At 43.5% G+C, this 15,861-nt stretch overlaps 1 protein-coding gene across 3 annotated transcripts in view; it reads left to right on the forward strand.

Moving 5' to 3' along the window:
- FAM161B (FAM161 centrosomal protein B) overlaps positions 1–15,861 on the forward strand; it is a 351,011-nt gene that overhangs the window by 126,945 nt on the left and 208,205 nt on the right. For all 3 annotated transcript variants that reach the window (XM_033950765.1, XM_033950766.1, XM_033950767.1), the window contains exon 4: positions 11,080–11,414. In XM_033950765.1, coding sequence (XP_033806656.1) covers positions 11,080–11,414 — 335 coding nt within the window. The remainder of the gene's footprint in view (positions 1–11,079; positions 11,415–15,861) is intronic.

Below are 15,861 nucleotides of genomic sequence, written 5' to 3' on the forward strand. Positions count from 1 at the left end.
TATGCCGATCCCATTTGGCCTTAAAATCAGGCACGCTGCAGGCCTCAATCACCTGTAGTGGAAGACTATTCCAGCGATCAACCACTCTTTCAGTGAAAAAGAATTTCCTGGTGTCACCTCGTAGTTTCCCGCCCCTGATTTTCAACGGATGCCCTCTTGTTGTCGTTGGACCCTTGAAAAAGAAGATATCTTCCTCCGCCTCGATGCGGCCCGTAAGATACTTGAACGTCTCGATCATGTCCCCCCTCTCTCTGCGCTCTTCGAGCGAGTATAGCTGTAATTTGTCAAGCCGTTTTTCGTATGGTAGATCCTTGAGTCCCGAGACCATCCGGGTGGCCATTCTTTGCACCGACTCCAGTCTCAGCACATCCTTGCGATAATGCGGCCTCCAGAATTGCACACAGTATTCCAGGTGGGGCCTCACCATGGATCTATACAATGGCATAATGACTTCCGCCTTACGACTGACGAAACCCCTTCGTATGCAGCCCATGATTTGTCTTGCCTTGGACGAAGCCTGCTCCACTTGATTGGCAGACTTCATGTCCTCACTGACGATTACCCCCAAGTCTCGTTCTGCTACCGTTTTTGCTAGGATCTCGCCATTAAGGGTATAAGACTTGCATGGATTCTGGCTGCCCAGGTGCATAACTTTGCATTTTTTGGCATTGAAGTTGAGTTGCCATGTCCTAGACCATCGCTCCAGTAGGAGTAGGTTGTGCATCATGTTGTCGGGCACTGAATCTTCGTCTGTTGTGCATTTGCCCACTACATTACTCAGTTTGGCGTCATCGGCGAATAATGTTATTTTACCTCGAAGCCCTTCTGCCAAGTCTCTTATAAAGATGTTGAATAGGATTGGGCCCAAGACTGAGCCCTGTGGTACTCCACTAATCACCTCCGTCATTTCGGAGGGGGTGCCGTTCACCACCACCCTTTGGAGCCTACCTCCAAGCCAGCTCCCAACCCATTTCGTCAATGTGTTACCTAATCCTATAGAACTCATCTTGCTCAGTAACCTGCAGTGTGGTACGGTATCGAATGCTTTGCTAAAGTCCAGGTACACGATGTCCAGGGACTCCCCTATATCCAGCTTCCCCGTTACCCAGTCAAAGAAGCTGATCAGGTTGGATTGGCAGGATCTCCCCTTAGTAAATCCATGTTGTCGGGGATCCCGTAGATTCTCCTCATCCAGGATCTTATCTAATTGGTGTTTGATTAGAGTTTCCATTAGTTTGCTCACTATCGATGTTAGACTCACTGGTCTGTAGTTTGCTGTCTCCATCTTTGAGCCTTTCTTGTGGAGTGGAATGACGTTAGCCGTCCTCCAGTCCAACGGGACGCTGCCTGTACTAAGGGAGAGGTTGAAGAGCGCGGACAGTGGCTCCGCCAAGACATCACTCAGCTCCCTAAGCACCCTGGGGTGTAGGTTGTCCGGCCCCATTGCTTTGTTAACCTTGAGCTTTGACAGCTCACCGTAGACACTGCTGGGCGTAAACTCAAAGTTACTAAACGGGTCAACTGAGCCAACCCTTGTCTGTAGCTGAGGGCCGAGCCCTGGCGCTTCTCGGGTGAAGACTGAGCAGAAGTATTCATTTAATAGTTGGGCTTTTTCCGAATCCTTTTCCACATAGTCTCCGTCTGGTTTCCTAAGACGTACAATCCCGCCTGAGTTTTTTCTTCTATCACTGATATACCTGAAGAAGGATTTATCTCCCTTCTGGATGTTCTTTGCTAGAGACTCCTCCATGAGGAATTTAGCCTCCCTGACTGCTGTTTTGACGGCTTTTGATTTGGCCAGGTAGTCTGCTCTAGAGTCCTGCTTCCCTGATTGTTTGTAAGAGATGAATGCTTTTTTCTTCTCCTTGATCAGGTCTGAGATCTCCCACTGTGGCTTATTGTTCCTTCGCCGTTTACTTACTGATTTTGCATAGCGGTTTGTTGCTTCTTGTATGGTTGCTTTCAAAGTCGACCACATGTCTTCCACGTTATCGGTTTCTTCTTGGCTTTGTAGCGCCTGGTGAACGAAGTCTCCCATTTCTTTGAAATTTGTGTCCTTGAATTTGAGGACTTTGGTTAGTGTAGTAGATTTAGTGAAACCTTTCCTGATATTGAACCATACCATGTTGTGGTCACTGGAGGCCAATGTGTCGCCCACCGAGACCTCTGTGACACTTTCTCCATTGGTAAGTATCAAGTCCAGTATTGCCTGATCCCTTGTCGGTTCCAACACCAGTTGCCTGAGGCTTGCTCCTTTCATAAGCACATCCATTTTAGATAAAATTGTCCCTAAACGAAACAGAATAAACCACTCAAATAAATATAATAAATGGTTCGACTCTGAACTATTAAAAATGAAACAATCAGTAAGACGACTAGAAAGGATCTGGAATAAAACGGGAGAAATATCAGACCGGAACAATTGGAGATCCAACATAAAGAACTACAAACAATTGATAAAAGAAAAACGAAAAGCATTCTTCTCATCCAAAATTAATACATCCAATACGAGTTCAAAAGGAATCAACACTAAAGAACTGTTCAACTTGGTTACTAATTTATTTGACACCACATGTCAGTCAATCTATGCACAATACGAAACTACCGTCAGCAAACGATCTAGCACAGCACTTTGACTCAAAAATTGCGAACCTAAGGAACAACTGCCCGACAGACAACATACATGCACATCAAATAGCCAACATACATGGAAATGAAATACCAGTGGATATGATTTGGAACTGCTTTCAGGATCTAGAATGGAATAACTTTATCAAACTCTATAACAAATATACTAAATCTCACTGCATTCTAGATCTCTGTCCCCCTGACATTATGAAAGCAGCCCCATTAGACTTTAAACTAACACTGTGGAGCTATCTGACCAATAATTTAAAAAATGGAAAATTCCTAACTAATAAAAGTCACATTATAATTACCCCAATTCTAAAAAATCGTAAACAATCCCTAACATCAGTAACCAACTATAGACCGGTAGCATCCATTCCATTCTTCGTAAAAATAATGGAAGGTTTAGCACATAACCAGTTGATGGACTACCTTGATCAGTTCTCTCTACTACATGAAACCCAGTCTGGCTTCAGACCTCTGTTTAGCACCGAGACGGTGATTACGGCGACCCTAGATTACTTACGCACCTTATTCAGCAAGGGCCTTAATGCCCTAATCATGCAATTTGACATGAGCTCGGCCTTCGACTTGGTGGACCATGAGAAATTGCTACAATGCCTAGACGCAATCGGCATCAGAGGAGAAGTATTTAACTGGTTTCGAGGATTCCTTACATCCCGCACCTATCAAGTACATTTCAACTACAACCTCTCTAAAACATGGAGAAACCCATCTGGCGTTCCACAGGGGTCTCCATTATCCCCACTGCTCTTCAACATCTACATATCATCACTAGGTGTGCAGCTGGCCCAGCGGGGTATGAAATTATTCAGTTACACGTATGATTTTACAATCATTATCCCTTTCAACATTTCTCCCTCTGAAACCACCCCCATGGCAACAGAAGCACTAAACCTGATGGAACAATGGACCACAGAATTCAGACTGAAGCTTAATTCAAATAAAACTAAATTCTTCATAGCCTCGCCACACCCACCTGTCACCACAACACCACTACGCATCAACCTACAATGAAGGTTCTGGGGGTAATACTGGACCAAGGTCTAACCATGAAAGACCATGTAGACTCCCTAGTCAGAAAGGGGTTTTTTACTCTCTGGAAACTTAGAGCCATTAGAACACACTTCGACGCTTCTTCATTCAGAATTCTGGTACAATCCCTAATGCAAAGCCATCTAGATTATTGTAACATTGCCCATCTGGCAATCTCCCAAAAGAAAATGCAGAGACTGCAACTGATACAAAATGCGGCAGTCAGGTTGATCTTTGGGGTGAAGAAGTCCGATCACATAACCCCCTCCTACCGACTCCTGCACTGGCTGCCAATGGAGGCAAGTGCGAAGTTCAAGCTGGGATGTCTCTGCTTCAAGGTACTATCCGGTCTAGCCCCTAAATATATAACTGACCTCTTCTCCTTCTCAACCAACAGACATAAGAGAAGAACACACCCGAAATTCGTTTCCCCATCGGCCAGAGGATGTAAATTTAAGAAACACCATCAACAACTTCTATCGTATCAAGCAGCCACATGGGCAAAGACCTGGATAAACTAATTATACACGCAAATAACTATGGTGAATTTAGGAAACATCTAAAAACATACCTGTTCTTGAAGTACCTAGGTAACGAATCTGCACAATCGACCCCATCACAATCTCACCCCCAAATCTGATCCCTTAAACTGTTAACCACTAATCTCTAGCTATGAATGTTCCATTCAATTTGTAGAATCTTCTAATTCATTGCAAACCGCATTGAATCTTTCTAATTCATTGTAATTTGTAATTCATTGTAACTTGTAATTTGTAATTCATTGTAACTTGTAATTCATTGTAATTCATAGAATCGTTCTAATTCATTGTAAACCGCATAGAACTTCATGGTCCTGCGGTATATAAATTATTATTATTATTATCGACAGGTTGTCGACTGTCGGCTCTCCCCTGTTCTTTAGTTTAAAGCCTTCTCAATGGTCTTCCTCATGTTTTCAGCCAAGACTCTTGCTCCTTGCTTGGTGAGGTGTAGGCCATCTTTTCTATAGTGTCTGCTTCTTCCCCAGAATGCCGTCCAGTTACGTGTGAAGTCAAAACCTTCCTCGTCACACCATTGTCTCATCCAGACGTTGATCTCTCGCAGCTCTTCCTTTCTCCTTCCGTCCGCTCTCGGTACTGGGAGGATTTCGGAGAAGGCCACTTTTACCTCCCTGACCTTCAGTTTTCTTCCAAGTGAGCGGAGCCGACGCTTCATTTCTTCTCTTTCGTACTTCCGTCCATTCACATCGTTGGTTCCCACATGGATAATCACAGCAGTGTTCTCACCTCCTGTGTTGTCTATGATCCTGGTGATCCTGCTGGCTACATCCTTTACTCTTGCACCAGGCAGGCAGGTGACCAGTCTATCTTCCCTTCCTCCTGCGATGTGGCTGTCCACATTGCGTATAATTGAATCTCCAACAATGATCCCAGACTTCTTCAATCGGGGGTTCTTAGGGGGTCGCAAATCTGTATCCATGGGGTAGGACCTGTCTTCTCTCTTCTGCGGTGCATCCCCAGACTGGCTCTCATTATTGCTAAGTGTGTGGTCGTCTTCAATCTCTGTTTCAGCCTCCTCTTCAAGTGTAGTGGTGCCTCTTTCTATATCGCCTGGGCCCTCTTCCTTTGTTATTACTCGGGTACTGATCTCCAGCCCTGGGACCATCACATGTTGCTGGTGAGCTTCCTCAATGAATCTCTCCAAATCCTCGATCACCTCGCTTGCGCTGGACTCCCCTAGCAACTTCTCCTGCTTGCGGTTTTCTTCTTTTCTGGTGAGCAGTTCTTCAAGTTCTACCACAGTTCCCTCCAGCAACCGGACTTGATGTTTCAGGCTTTCCAGCTCCATGCATCGGCCGCAAATGTATGCCCTAGTCCCCGAGGGGAGGTAGTCATACATACTGCAGCCGGTGCAGAAGACTGGAAAGCTCATCTTCTGTCTTCTGTGGGCGATCATGTCCTGTTCCCCTTCTCAGTTGTCTCAGCTGGCTGTGTGTGTCCTTTCCTCTTGTTAGCTTTGCTTCTGTTTGTTGCGAGTTGTGGTGGTGCTGCTGAATTGTTAGCGACCTGGAATAAAACAAGGAAAACAAACAGGAATGTAACTTACGTTCTGTGTCTCTGTTGGTCGACCTAGGTTCCTGGCTCCTTCTAAGGCTCCTTTGCAAAGGCGCTTTCGCTAAGGTGAGCGCCTTTGCCGCTCGCCTTTGCCGTGCGCCGAACGGTTGTGCGCCGTTGGCTCCCCTCTTTTTAAGGGGAAGTCGGCGCGCTGGTGTTGACACGATGGGGTGGGCAGAGCTCCCTCTCGCCACTACCCCACGCTGCCTGCCTGCTTCATTGTCTCTCCTGCTTCTCCTCTCTCCCTCCTGATGGTTTTCTTCGCCGGTGCCCGCTGCCTTTTGCACCGGCCGAAGCTGGGTGTCTAGCGCCACGGTCTCCTCTTTTTAAGGGAGAGTCGGCGCGCTGGTGATGATGTGATGGGGTGGGCGGAGCTCCCTCTCGCCACTACCCCACGCTGCCTGCCTGCTTCGTTGTCTCTCCTGCTTCCCCTCTCTCCCTCCTGATGGTTTTCTTCGCCGGTGCCTGCTGCCTCTTGCACCAGTGCCCGCTGCCTCTTGCACCGGCTTCTTTGTCTTCTGGTCGTTGTGATAGTTTGTGGGCTACAAATGCTCTTTTCTTCTGTTTTATGAGTTCTGAGATAGAAACATAGAAATAGACGGCAGATAAGGGCCACGGCCCATCCAGTCTGCCCACCCTAATGACCCTCCCCTACCTTTACCTTGTGAACAGATCCCACGTGTCGATTCCATTTGGCCTTAAAATCAGGCACGCAGCTGGCCTCAATCACCTGAAGTGGAAGACTATTCCAGTGATCAACTACCCTTTCAGTAAAAAAGAACTTCCTGATGTCACCTCGCAGTTTCCCGCCCCTGATTTTCCACGGATGCCCTCTTGTTGCCGAGGGACCCTTGAAAAAGAAGACATCTTCCTCTGCCTCGATGCAGCCCGTGAGATATTTGAACGTCTCGATCATGTCTCCCCTCTCTCTGCGCTCCTCGAGCGAGTATAACTGTAATTTTTCTAACCGTTCCTCGTACGGGAGATCCTTGAGTCCCGAGACCATCCGGGTGGCCATTCTCTGGACCGACTCCATCCTCAGCACATCCTTGCGATAATGCGGCCTCCAGAATTGCACACAGTATTCTAGGTGGGGCCTCACCATGAATCTATACAATGGCATAATGACCTCCGGCTGACGAAACCCCTGCGTATGCAACCCATGATTTGTCTTGCCTTGGATGAAGCTTTCTCCACTTGATTGGCAGCCTTCATGTCCTCACTGACGATCACCCCTAAGTCTCGCTCTGCTACCGTTCTTGTTAGGATCTCACCATTAAGAGTATAAGTCCTGCATGGATTTTGGCTACCCAGGTGCATAACTTTGCATTTTTTGGCATTGAAACTGAGTTCTTATACCTCAAGGGAATTTACTTATCCAAAGTGATATAATATAAATAAACACTTTCACTGGATCACTTTGCTTTTCAAAAACAATATCATGTCAATCAACAAGTAACTGAAGTTTTTTAGTGAACACTCAGACCCACAGCTGAGGTCCCAGTGAAAAAATCACGGAGCAGCTGTTTTGAGAGACCATCATCGTTGTTCACAGTCTCACCCACCATACAACAGCTAAATAACAGCGAATAAGATGGTAAAACAAAACCAACTTAGCTTTGAATGGTGTGGGTAATCAATGTAGCTGCTCCGGGCTCCTCCTTTATTCATACGACTGCATACATTACATTACATTAGTGATTTCTATTCCGCCTGTGCCTTGCGGTTCTAGGCGGATTACAAATTATAAGAGATCTGGACATTACCGAGAGAATTGCGTAACAACGATTATCTAGAGAAATTACATAACAGTGATTCATGTACTTTACATGGTGTGGTAGAGGATTCAATTGTAAGAATTACATAGCAGAGAATCAAGTGATAACAGGATACAGTAGAGAATATCAGTATATACGGGTTACAGACTAGAAGTTACCTAATAATGACGTAAGAAGTTTGTTGGATATATTACACATATACTGTCGACCCCCCAACGTAGGTTTCACCAACTGGCTTCTTCAGGAGGGGTACGGCACAACGCACTCCATACTGCACACAGACAAATTAGCTACCGTTGTGCTTTTGCCCACTACATGGCGTCATCGGCGAATAATGTTATTTTATCTCGGAGCCCTTCTGCCAAGTCACTTATGAAGATGTTGAATAGGATCGGGCCCAAGACCGAGCCTTGGGGCACTCCACTGATCACCTCCGTCATTTCAGAGGGGGTGCCGTTCACCATTACCCTTTGAAGCCTACCTCCAAGCCAGTTCCCAACCCATTTTATCAATGTCTCGCCAAATCCTATAGAACTCATCTTGCTTAGCAACCTGCGGTGTGGTACGCTATTGAATGCTTTGCTAAAGTCCAGGTATACAATGTCCAGGGACTCCCCAACATCTAGCTTCCTCGTCACCCAGTCAAATAAGCTGATCAGGTTGGATTGGCAGGATCTCCCCTTAGTAAATCCATGTTGATGGGAATCCCGAAGGTTCTCCTCATTCAGGATCGTATTTAATTGGTGTTTGATTAGAGTTTCCATTAGTTTGCTCACTATTGATGTGAGGCTCACTGGTCTGTAGTTTGCTGCTTCTGTCTTTGAGCCTTTCTTGTGGAGTGGAATGACGTTAGCTGTCCTCCAGTCCAACGGGGTTTGTTATTTCTCCGCCGTTTATTCACGGTCCTTATAAAGAGGTTGGTTGCTTCCTGTAGGGTAGATTTCAAAGCTGACCACATGACCTCCACATCATCTGTTGTGTCTTGGGTTTGCAGCGCCTCATAGACAAAATTTCCCATGCTCTCGAAGTCAGTGCCCTTAAAGTTAAGGACCTTCGTTGACATGTTCGACCTCGTGGATCCCTTCCTGAGGTGAAACCACACCATTTTGTGGTCGCTGGAGGCCAACACCTCGCCTACCGAAACTTCTGTGATGCTATCTCCATTGGTGAGTATCAGGTCAAGAATCGCCTGATCCCTGGTGGGCTCCAGAACCATCTGTTTGAGTCTTGCCCCCCGTATAGATGTTAGCAGCTTTCTGCTGCTGCTGGTTGTGGCTGAAACCTTGTTCCAGTTTATATCTGGCATGTTGAAATCCCCTAACAGTACAGTGTCTCCACGCAGAGTGAAGGTCTCAATGTCTTCAATTAATTATTTGTCTATGTCGTCCTGTTGTTTAGGAGGCCTGTATACGATGCCCAGATACAGGCATTTGCCACTTCCCCTGGCAAGGTTCACCCAGAGGGACTCCCCTGCATACCTGACACTTGTGATTCTGGTAACTTTGATTTCTTCCTTGATATATAGTGCAACTCCTCCTCCGTTTTTACCTTCTCTGTCTCTGCGGAGTATGCTATAACCTGGTATAGCCATATCCCATCCATGGGAATCCGTGAACCAAGTTTCAGATATTGCCACCACATCTAGGTCAGCACTCCTCATTTCTGTCTCCAATTCCAATATTTTATTGCCTAAACTGCGGGCATTGATGTACATAGCCTTCCATACTTCGTGTATGCCCGGTCTGTGCGAAGATTTTCCCGCTTGACTTAGTATTCCCTTTAATTCCCTGTTTGAGTTAGTTCGTCCCTTGTGGTGTTTGAGTTAGTTCGTCTGACTGCGGCGTAAGTACTTACCTCAGACTCAGTAATGGAGTATTTACTTACCATACCAGGATGGTTACTTACCTTACCAGGTTGAGAAAGGGTTCCTTCCCCCAACTCACCTAGTTTAAATCCCTTTGGAGCAGGTGAGCCAGTCGTCTACCGAACACATTCTTCCCTCTTCTGGTTAGGTGGAGCCCATCCGATCCCTGTAGTGCCTCTCCATGGTCCAGGAAGCCGAAGTTCATCTCCCTGGCGGGCCGTGAGTTTGAGACCTCTGGGCTAGAAGTTTGTTCAGACCAAGAAGAAGCCTGCTTTGAAGATATCCCAAACACCCAGAGAGGGAGATGGGAGGTGGAGAGTAAACGAAGCAGGGGATGGAAACCGGAGATGGTGACTCTAGCCCCAGTGATACAGGATGGGGAAGGTACAGTGAGGCTGAATCAGAGTTATGTGTGCTAGAGGAAGGCATGGATATGTGATTTAAAAGTGACAATTTGTTACCTTCCTCGGAGTAAAAGCAAAGTCTCTGCCCAGAGAAGCCTGAGCTTCATTAATGCTGCAGGAAGTAAAAAGGCAGCAGTGCCTGCGTTTAAAATCATGTTTAAAGCCTTGTTAGCAAGATCCCAAAGAAATAAAAATTAAAAGCACTTTGGGGGCATACAGGAAGGCCTGAACAGCTGATTGCAAAGGGAGGCTTGGTAGGGTGAAAAGATTCTGTAACAGAGTTGGGCTGCCTTGAGATCATCAAATTGTGAGTGTTTATTCTTCAAGTTGTTTAAAAAACAAAAACAACCTAGAGAGTCTGGCTGATAAACACTAAAGTTACAGAAGTAAGGGTTAACTGAATGGGAACATCAGAGAAGTGCCAACCTAATTCGGTGAGTTCAGTAGTGCTTGGCCATTTTGAGGAGTCCCTGCTTTACAGTAAAAACCTGAGGAAGTTTCAGTGTAAGTCTATGGTAAAGACTTTTCAATATACTTCATATATTCCTTGGTTTTTTTGTCTCATTGAATCATACTTTACTAATGTCAATGTATTTTTTTTTTTTTTTTTTTACTGTTCAACCTTTTATACTTTTTTGTACAATGATGAATATTTTCATTTTGTAATTTTATAATTCAGTATACCATTAAAAATTACACAGGCCAACATAACTATTTTTTTCTTGGTGCTTTGGTTTTTTTGACCTGATCCTAGGGTTATTTGGGCTTAGGTGTAGGGAAATACTCAATATGGACAAAGAAAAAAAACCTATTCTCGTCACTAACTATTAGATCGCTAAAACTTGAAAAAGCTATATGCTAAACAATTTTAAATTAGTTTCTAAGATTTAAATGTGCTCATAATACTTCAAAAGAGCGCCTAACAGCAATACGAGGTTGCTGACAGTGCGTGGGTTCTTAATCACAGCACATCACATTAAGTGCTACAGCTTCTATTATATTTAGCATTCTCCGTGTAGCTCTTCAAGGATTGAAAATAGAACACTTATCTGAAGTATCGTAGAGCTATCTAGTTTACTGTACTTCCAGAGGTCACCACCAGGCAGATCAACTGAATTTCAATCCCATAGATTTTATCAGCTGTCAGGTTCTCTGTTTTTCTTTTTGACTGCGATAAGTTTGTAAATTTATGGTAATGCATTCAATTCTCTTATTCTTCTCTGTATATTTTGCAGAGGCTGAACTATACAGGAAAATTCGTATTCAGATGAGAGCCAAGAATCTGCTCCAAAAATCTTCTGCTCCAATTAATATTTGTAAGGGAACAAAAGACTTACATACCAGCATATCTCTGAAAACCAAGCAAGAAAAAATGGGCTTCCTGCAAGAGAACTTTCAGTTTCATCCTAGAATCAACCAAGAAGTGCCTGATTTCGAAGTACTTTACTGGGCATTTCAAAGAGAGGCAATGACTAAACATAAAGTCAAAGAAGCCACTCGGAATAAACCATTCCGTTTACATACATCTAGCCTTCACTTCTGGCAGAAAAAGAATAAGGAGAGGCAAAAGGTGAGCTGCCCACCATGCCTATTCCTTGAATAACTTTTACTTTTACAAAACCGCCATCAGATTTTAAGTGCATATGCAAAATAATTCAGTTTGTTGTTCTTATATTACATTACATTACATTACTGATTTCTAGTCCGCCTCAACCTTGCAGTTCTGGGCGGATTACAAAAGAGACAACTGGACATTTCCAGGATAATTACAGAGAGAATTCTGGTCATTTCCAGGAAAAGTTACAAGAATAATGGAGCTGTATATTTCAAGAACTACAAGATGCTATACAAATAGGAAATAGTGCAGGTCCAGTATATATACCGTTAGGGAAGCAGTTGACATGCTTGAGGCTAAAGAGAAGGGGGGAGGAGGGGGGAGTTGCATTGAGGGGGGTCCGGTTGGGGTTAAGCCATCTGTATAAATTTTTTGAATAGGTGGGTTTTGATTTCTTTGTGAAAATATTTGTAGTCGTTTGTTGTTATCAGCAGGTTGGAGATAGTGTGGTCCAGTTTCGCTGCATGCGTCGCCAGCAGACTGTCAAATATCTTCTTGCGCTGGGTGCCTTTGAGTGGGGGGTAGGTAAAAGGGGTCTTAGTTCTTCTTTGCCTAGTGGTGGCGTTTTGGTACAGGTGGTTGTTTAGGTAATTGGGGGCTGTGCCATTTATTGCTTTGAATAATAGACAGTATAGTTTGAATTGAATTCGTGCTTGCATTGGCAACCAGTGTGAGTCCAGGTAGGCTGTGGTGACGTGGTCAAATTTTCTCAGTGAGTAGATTAATCTGAGTGCAGTGTTTTGGATTGTCTGTAGTTGTTTTATCATTGTTGCAGGGCAAGGCAGATAGAGTATGTTGCAGTAGTCCAATAGACCTAGTTTAGGGATTGGATTACTAGCCTATATTGCTCTTTGTCGAAGAATTTTCTGATTTTTCTTAAATTGCGCATGGTTAGAAATGCTTTCTGGGTGGTCTTGTTGATTTGGGCCTGCATTGTGCAGCATCTGTCTATTGTTACTCCTAGGAGTTTTAGGGTAGGTTATATAGGGTATTTGGAGACGTTTATTTCTAGTTCTGTGATGGAGGGATTCTTATCCTTTTCAAGCAGTAGAAATTTTGTTTTGTCAGTGTTCAGCTTCAATTTGTGATCTGCCATCCATTTTTCCACTGCTTGAAGGTTTTTTTTTCCAATTTTTCTGTAGAAGTTGGGTCAGGAGCATCAAAGGATAGGAGTATGGTGATGTCGTCAGCGTAGCTGAATGAAGTTACATTCAGATTGTCTAGGGTAGACCCAAGGGAGGATAAGAAGAGGTTGAAGAGAGTAGGTGAGAGAGGTGATCTTTGAGGAACTCAACAGGGGTTGGACCATGATTCTGATTTAAGATTGTTTGACTTTACTCTATAAGATCTGTATTTAAGGAATCCTTCAAACCAATTGTATACCCTGCCTGAGATCCCTATGGCTTCTAGTGTCTTCAGTAGGATGGTGTGGTCGACCAGATCGAATGCTGCAGATAGATCGAGTTGAATTATCAGCATCCTTCTGCCTTTGCTGAGGTGCTGTCGGGCTGTATCTAGTAGGGTTACTAGTAAAGTCTCTGTGCTGTGGTTGGATCTGAATCCCGATTGAGAGGGGTGGAGAAGATTGTGGTCTTCCAGGTAATTTGTGAGGAATTGTGCAACTAGTCCTTCTATAAGTTTGACGTATATTGGTATTGAGGCGATGGGTCTATAGTTAGCGGGGTTATCTATAAGGCCTTTGTGGTCCTTCACAATTGGAGTGATTATGATTTCTCCTAGGTGCTGCGGGAATTGACCTTCAGTGAGTGTAATTTGGATCCATTGCATGAGGCTGGCCCTAAATTTGGGGGTGGCGTTGGTTATTAGATACGCAGGACAATAGTTCAGGTCACATGAAGCATGACTGTATTTTTTGTAGAGTCGATTCATGTCTCTCCAGTTTACCGCAGGGAATTCGGTCCAGGTACTGTCTGCAGCAATGGCTTCTCCTATTGGGGGATTTGTTGTTATCTCGTCGAGGAGGATGTGTGTGTTATTGAAGATAGTCCTGATTGTTGTAATCTTGTTTTTTAAGTGGTCTGCGAGTTGAGTGGCTGTTGGAGGATACTTTCCTTGTGCTGCTAGGTAAGGTTTGGTGTTGGTGAAGTTTTTTACTAGATTGAAAAGTTTTTTTGAGTCTATCGACTCCATGCCTACCAGCTTGGAGTAATAATCTTTTTTTTTTTCTTTGAGTTTGGTCTTGTATTGTTTGATTAGACTTCTCCATGCTATTTTGGATTGTTCTTGGGGTTTTTTTTTCCAGTTTCTTTCCATTTGTCTGCAGTGCCTTTTGAGTTGGAGTAGTTCAGCAACGAACCATTTGTCTGATTGTCTGCAGATTTTGTGTTTTGATTTTATTGGAGCTAGCTCATTTAGAATTGTTTCGCTTAATGTTTGCCATTGTGGTATGAATTCTTTGGGGTCTATGGAGTCGATTGTGGGATCTGCTTTGTCCCAGAAAGTGGTTGGTTCGATTTTTGGACGGGTTTTGATGGGGGATTTGTGGGGTTTGTGTTTATAATTGCATTGAGCCCAATTGATGTTGAAGGTGTATTTATAATGATCTGACCAGAGGGAGGGGATCCAGGATCCGTTTGAGATGTGGATTTCTGGTGTTTGAGGTTGTTGGGTCATGAATGCAGCAATATCTAGTTGATGGCCTTTTTCGTGAGTGGGTTGGGGGTTGAGTATTTGGTAGGATAACGTTTTGAGGTAGGCGAGTAGGCTTTCTGTTTGATTGGAGGTATGGTCTTCGAGATGGAGATTAATATCTCCTAGTAGTAGGTTGTAAGTTGATGTTAGTGAATTCTGGAAGATGAAGTCTTCAAGCGTGTGTTTTGTAGTGCTCCATTTTCCTGGTGCTATATAGCAGAGAATGCAGGTTATGGTGTCTTTGAATGTATTGCCTGATAGTTGGCAGGCTAGTAGATCTAGATCGTGTGTCGTGTGTTTGTCTAGGACTTTTATGTTGAGATTGTTTTTGGCTAGAATTGCCAATCCTCCCCCTCGCTTTTTTTCTCTGCAGATAAGCTCTACTTTGTATCCCTTAGGGCAGAATTCTGTTATGCAAGGGTCTGAGTCAGATGTTAACCAGGTTTCAGCTAGGAATAGGTAGCCTAGATGTTCTTTGATTATCCAATCCTTAATGAGGTCTGCCTTTGGGTTTATCGATCTTATGTTCATATATGCACAGTCTATTGATGTGTAAGTTGTATTGGGATTGTGGGTGCATTTTGGATGGAGGAGGCTTCTTGGTTGTGGATGGGTGTTATGGGTTGTTGTTTTTGGCTTGGGAGATGGCCTTTTTCCCCAACTTGGGGGGATGCTTTTGTAGGTGATCATTGAACGGTCTATCAGATTTCTGGGTGGATGGGGTTTTCTTGAAGGTTGGATGTGTCGTTTGGACTCTGTCAGAATTGGGATGGGGGAGATGTGGTATCCAGATGTGTTCCATTTTGTTAGGAGTGGGAAGAGTAGTAGGATGGTGAGCAGGAGTTTTGTTGTGCTGGGTGTCATTTTTGATTGTATATGGGGGGGAGTGCTAGAGCTATAGGGGTTGGTTGGTGTGCAAGGTAGTGCTGTGGAGTTCTTATTGGTTGGGATTCCGCTGTGCTCTTATTTTGGTTGGAGCTGCAGTCTTTTAAGCAGGATCCCCTGCTGGCTCGGGGGGGGAGGGGCTATGTTATGTTATGTTATTTATTTCTTATATACCGCTAAATCCGTTAAGTTCTAAGCGGTTTACAGAGAAATATACATTAAATATACAATAAAGGATATAATAAAATAAGATAAATAAATAAAGAATGGGTACTTTGAAATTCCCTTACTGTCCCTTATGTCTTATGGTAATAATACGTAATATTCAGAATTTGTTTTCAGCTGACCTTAATAGTAAACCTCTATATTCAACAAATGTTAATAGTTTGCAATAGTCAGATTTTTACATTCAACTAATATTAACATTAAACAATTTAACTAATATTGGCATTAAACTTTAAAATGCGACTAGTTTATCAACTAATGGCAGTGACTTATGGTAATAGTACGTAATATTCAAAATTTGTGTTCAGCTGACTTTAGTAATAAACCTCTATATTCAACAGATGGTAATAGTTTGCTGTAGACAGATTTTTACATTCAACTAATATTAACATTAAACAATTTTGTCTAATATTAGCCTTAAACTTTAAAGTTCAACTAGTTTATCAACTAATGGCACTTATCAAGTAACGGCACTAGTATTAGCATTGAGTTTCAGATTCAACAGAAGTATCATCTAATAGCTTTAGTCTAACTTTTAAACTCAACTAACAATAGCTTTAAACTTTTAGATTCAACAGACTTTTTTTTTATTTTTTAACTTTTTGATTATTTAGGTTTTTAGATTTTTTTTGAGTAAAAT

This window comes from Geotrypetes seraphini, chromosome 7, assembly GCF_902459505.1.
Source record: "Geotrypetes seraphini chromosome 7, aGeoSer1.1, whole genome shotgun sequence".
Lineage (NCBI taxonomy): Eukaryota > Metazoa > Chordata > Amphibia > Gymnophiona > Dermophiidae > Geotrypetes > Geotrypetes seraphini.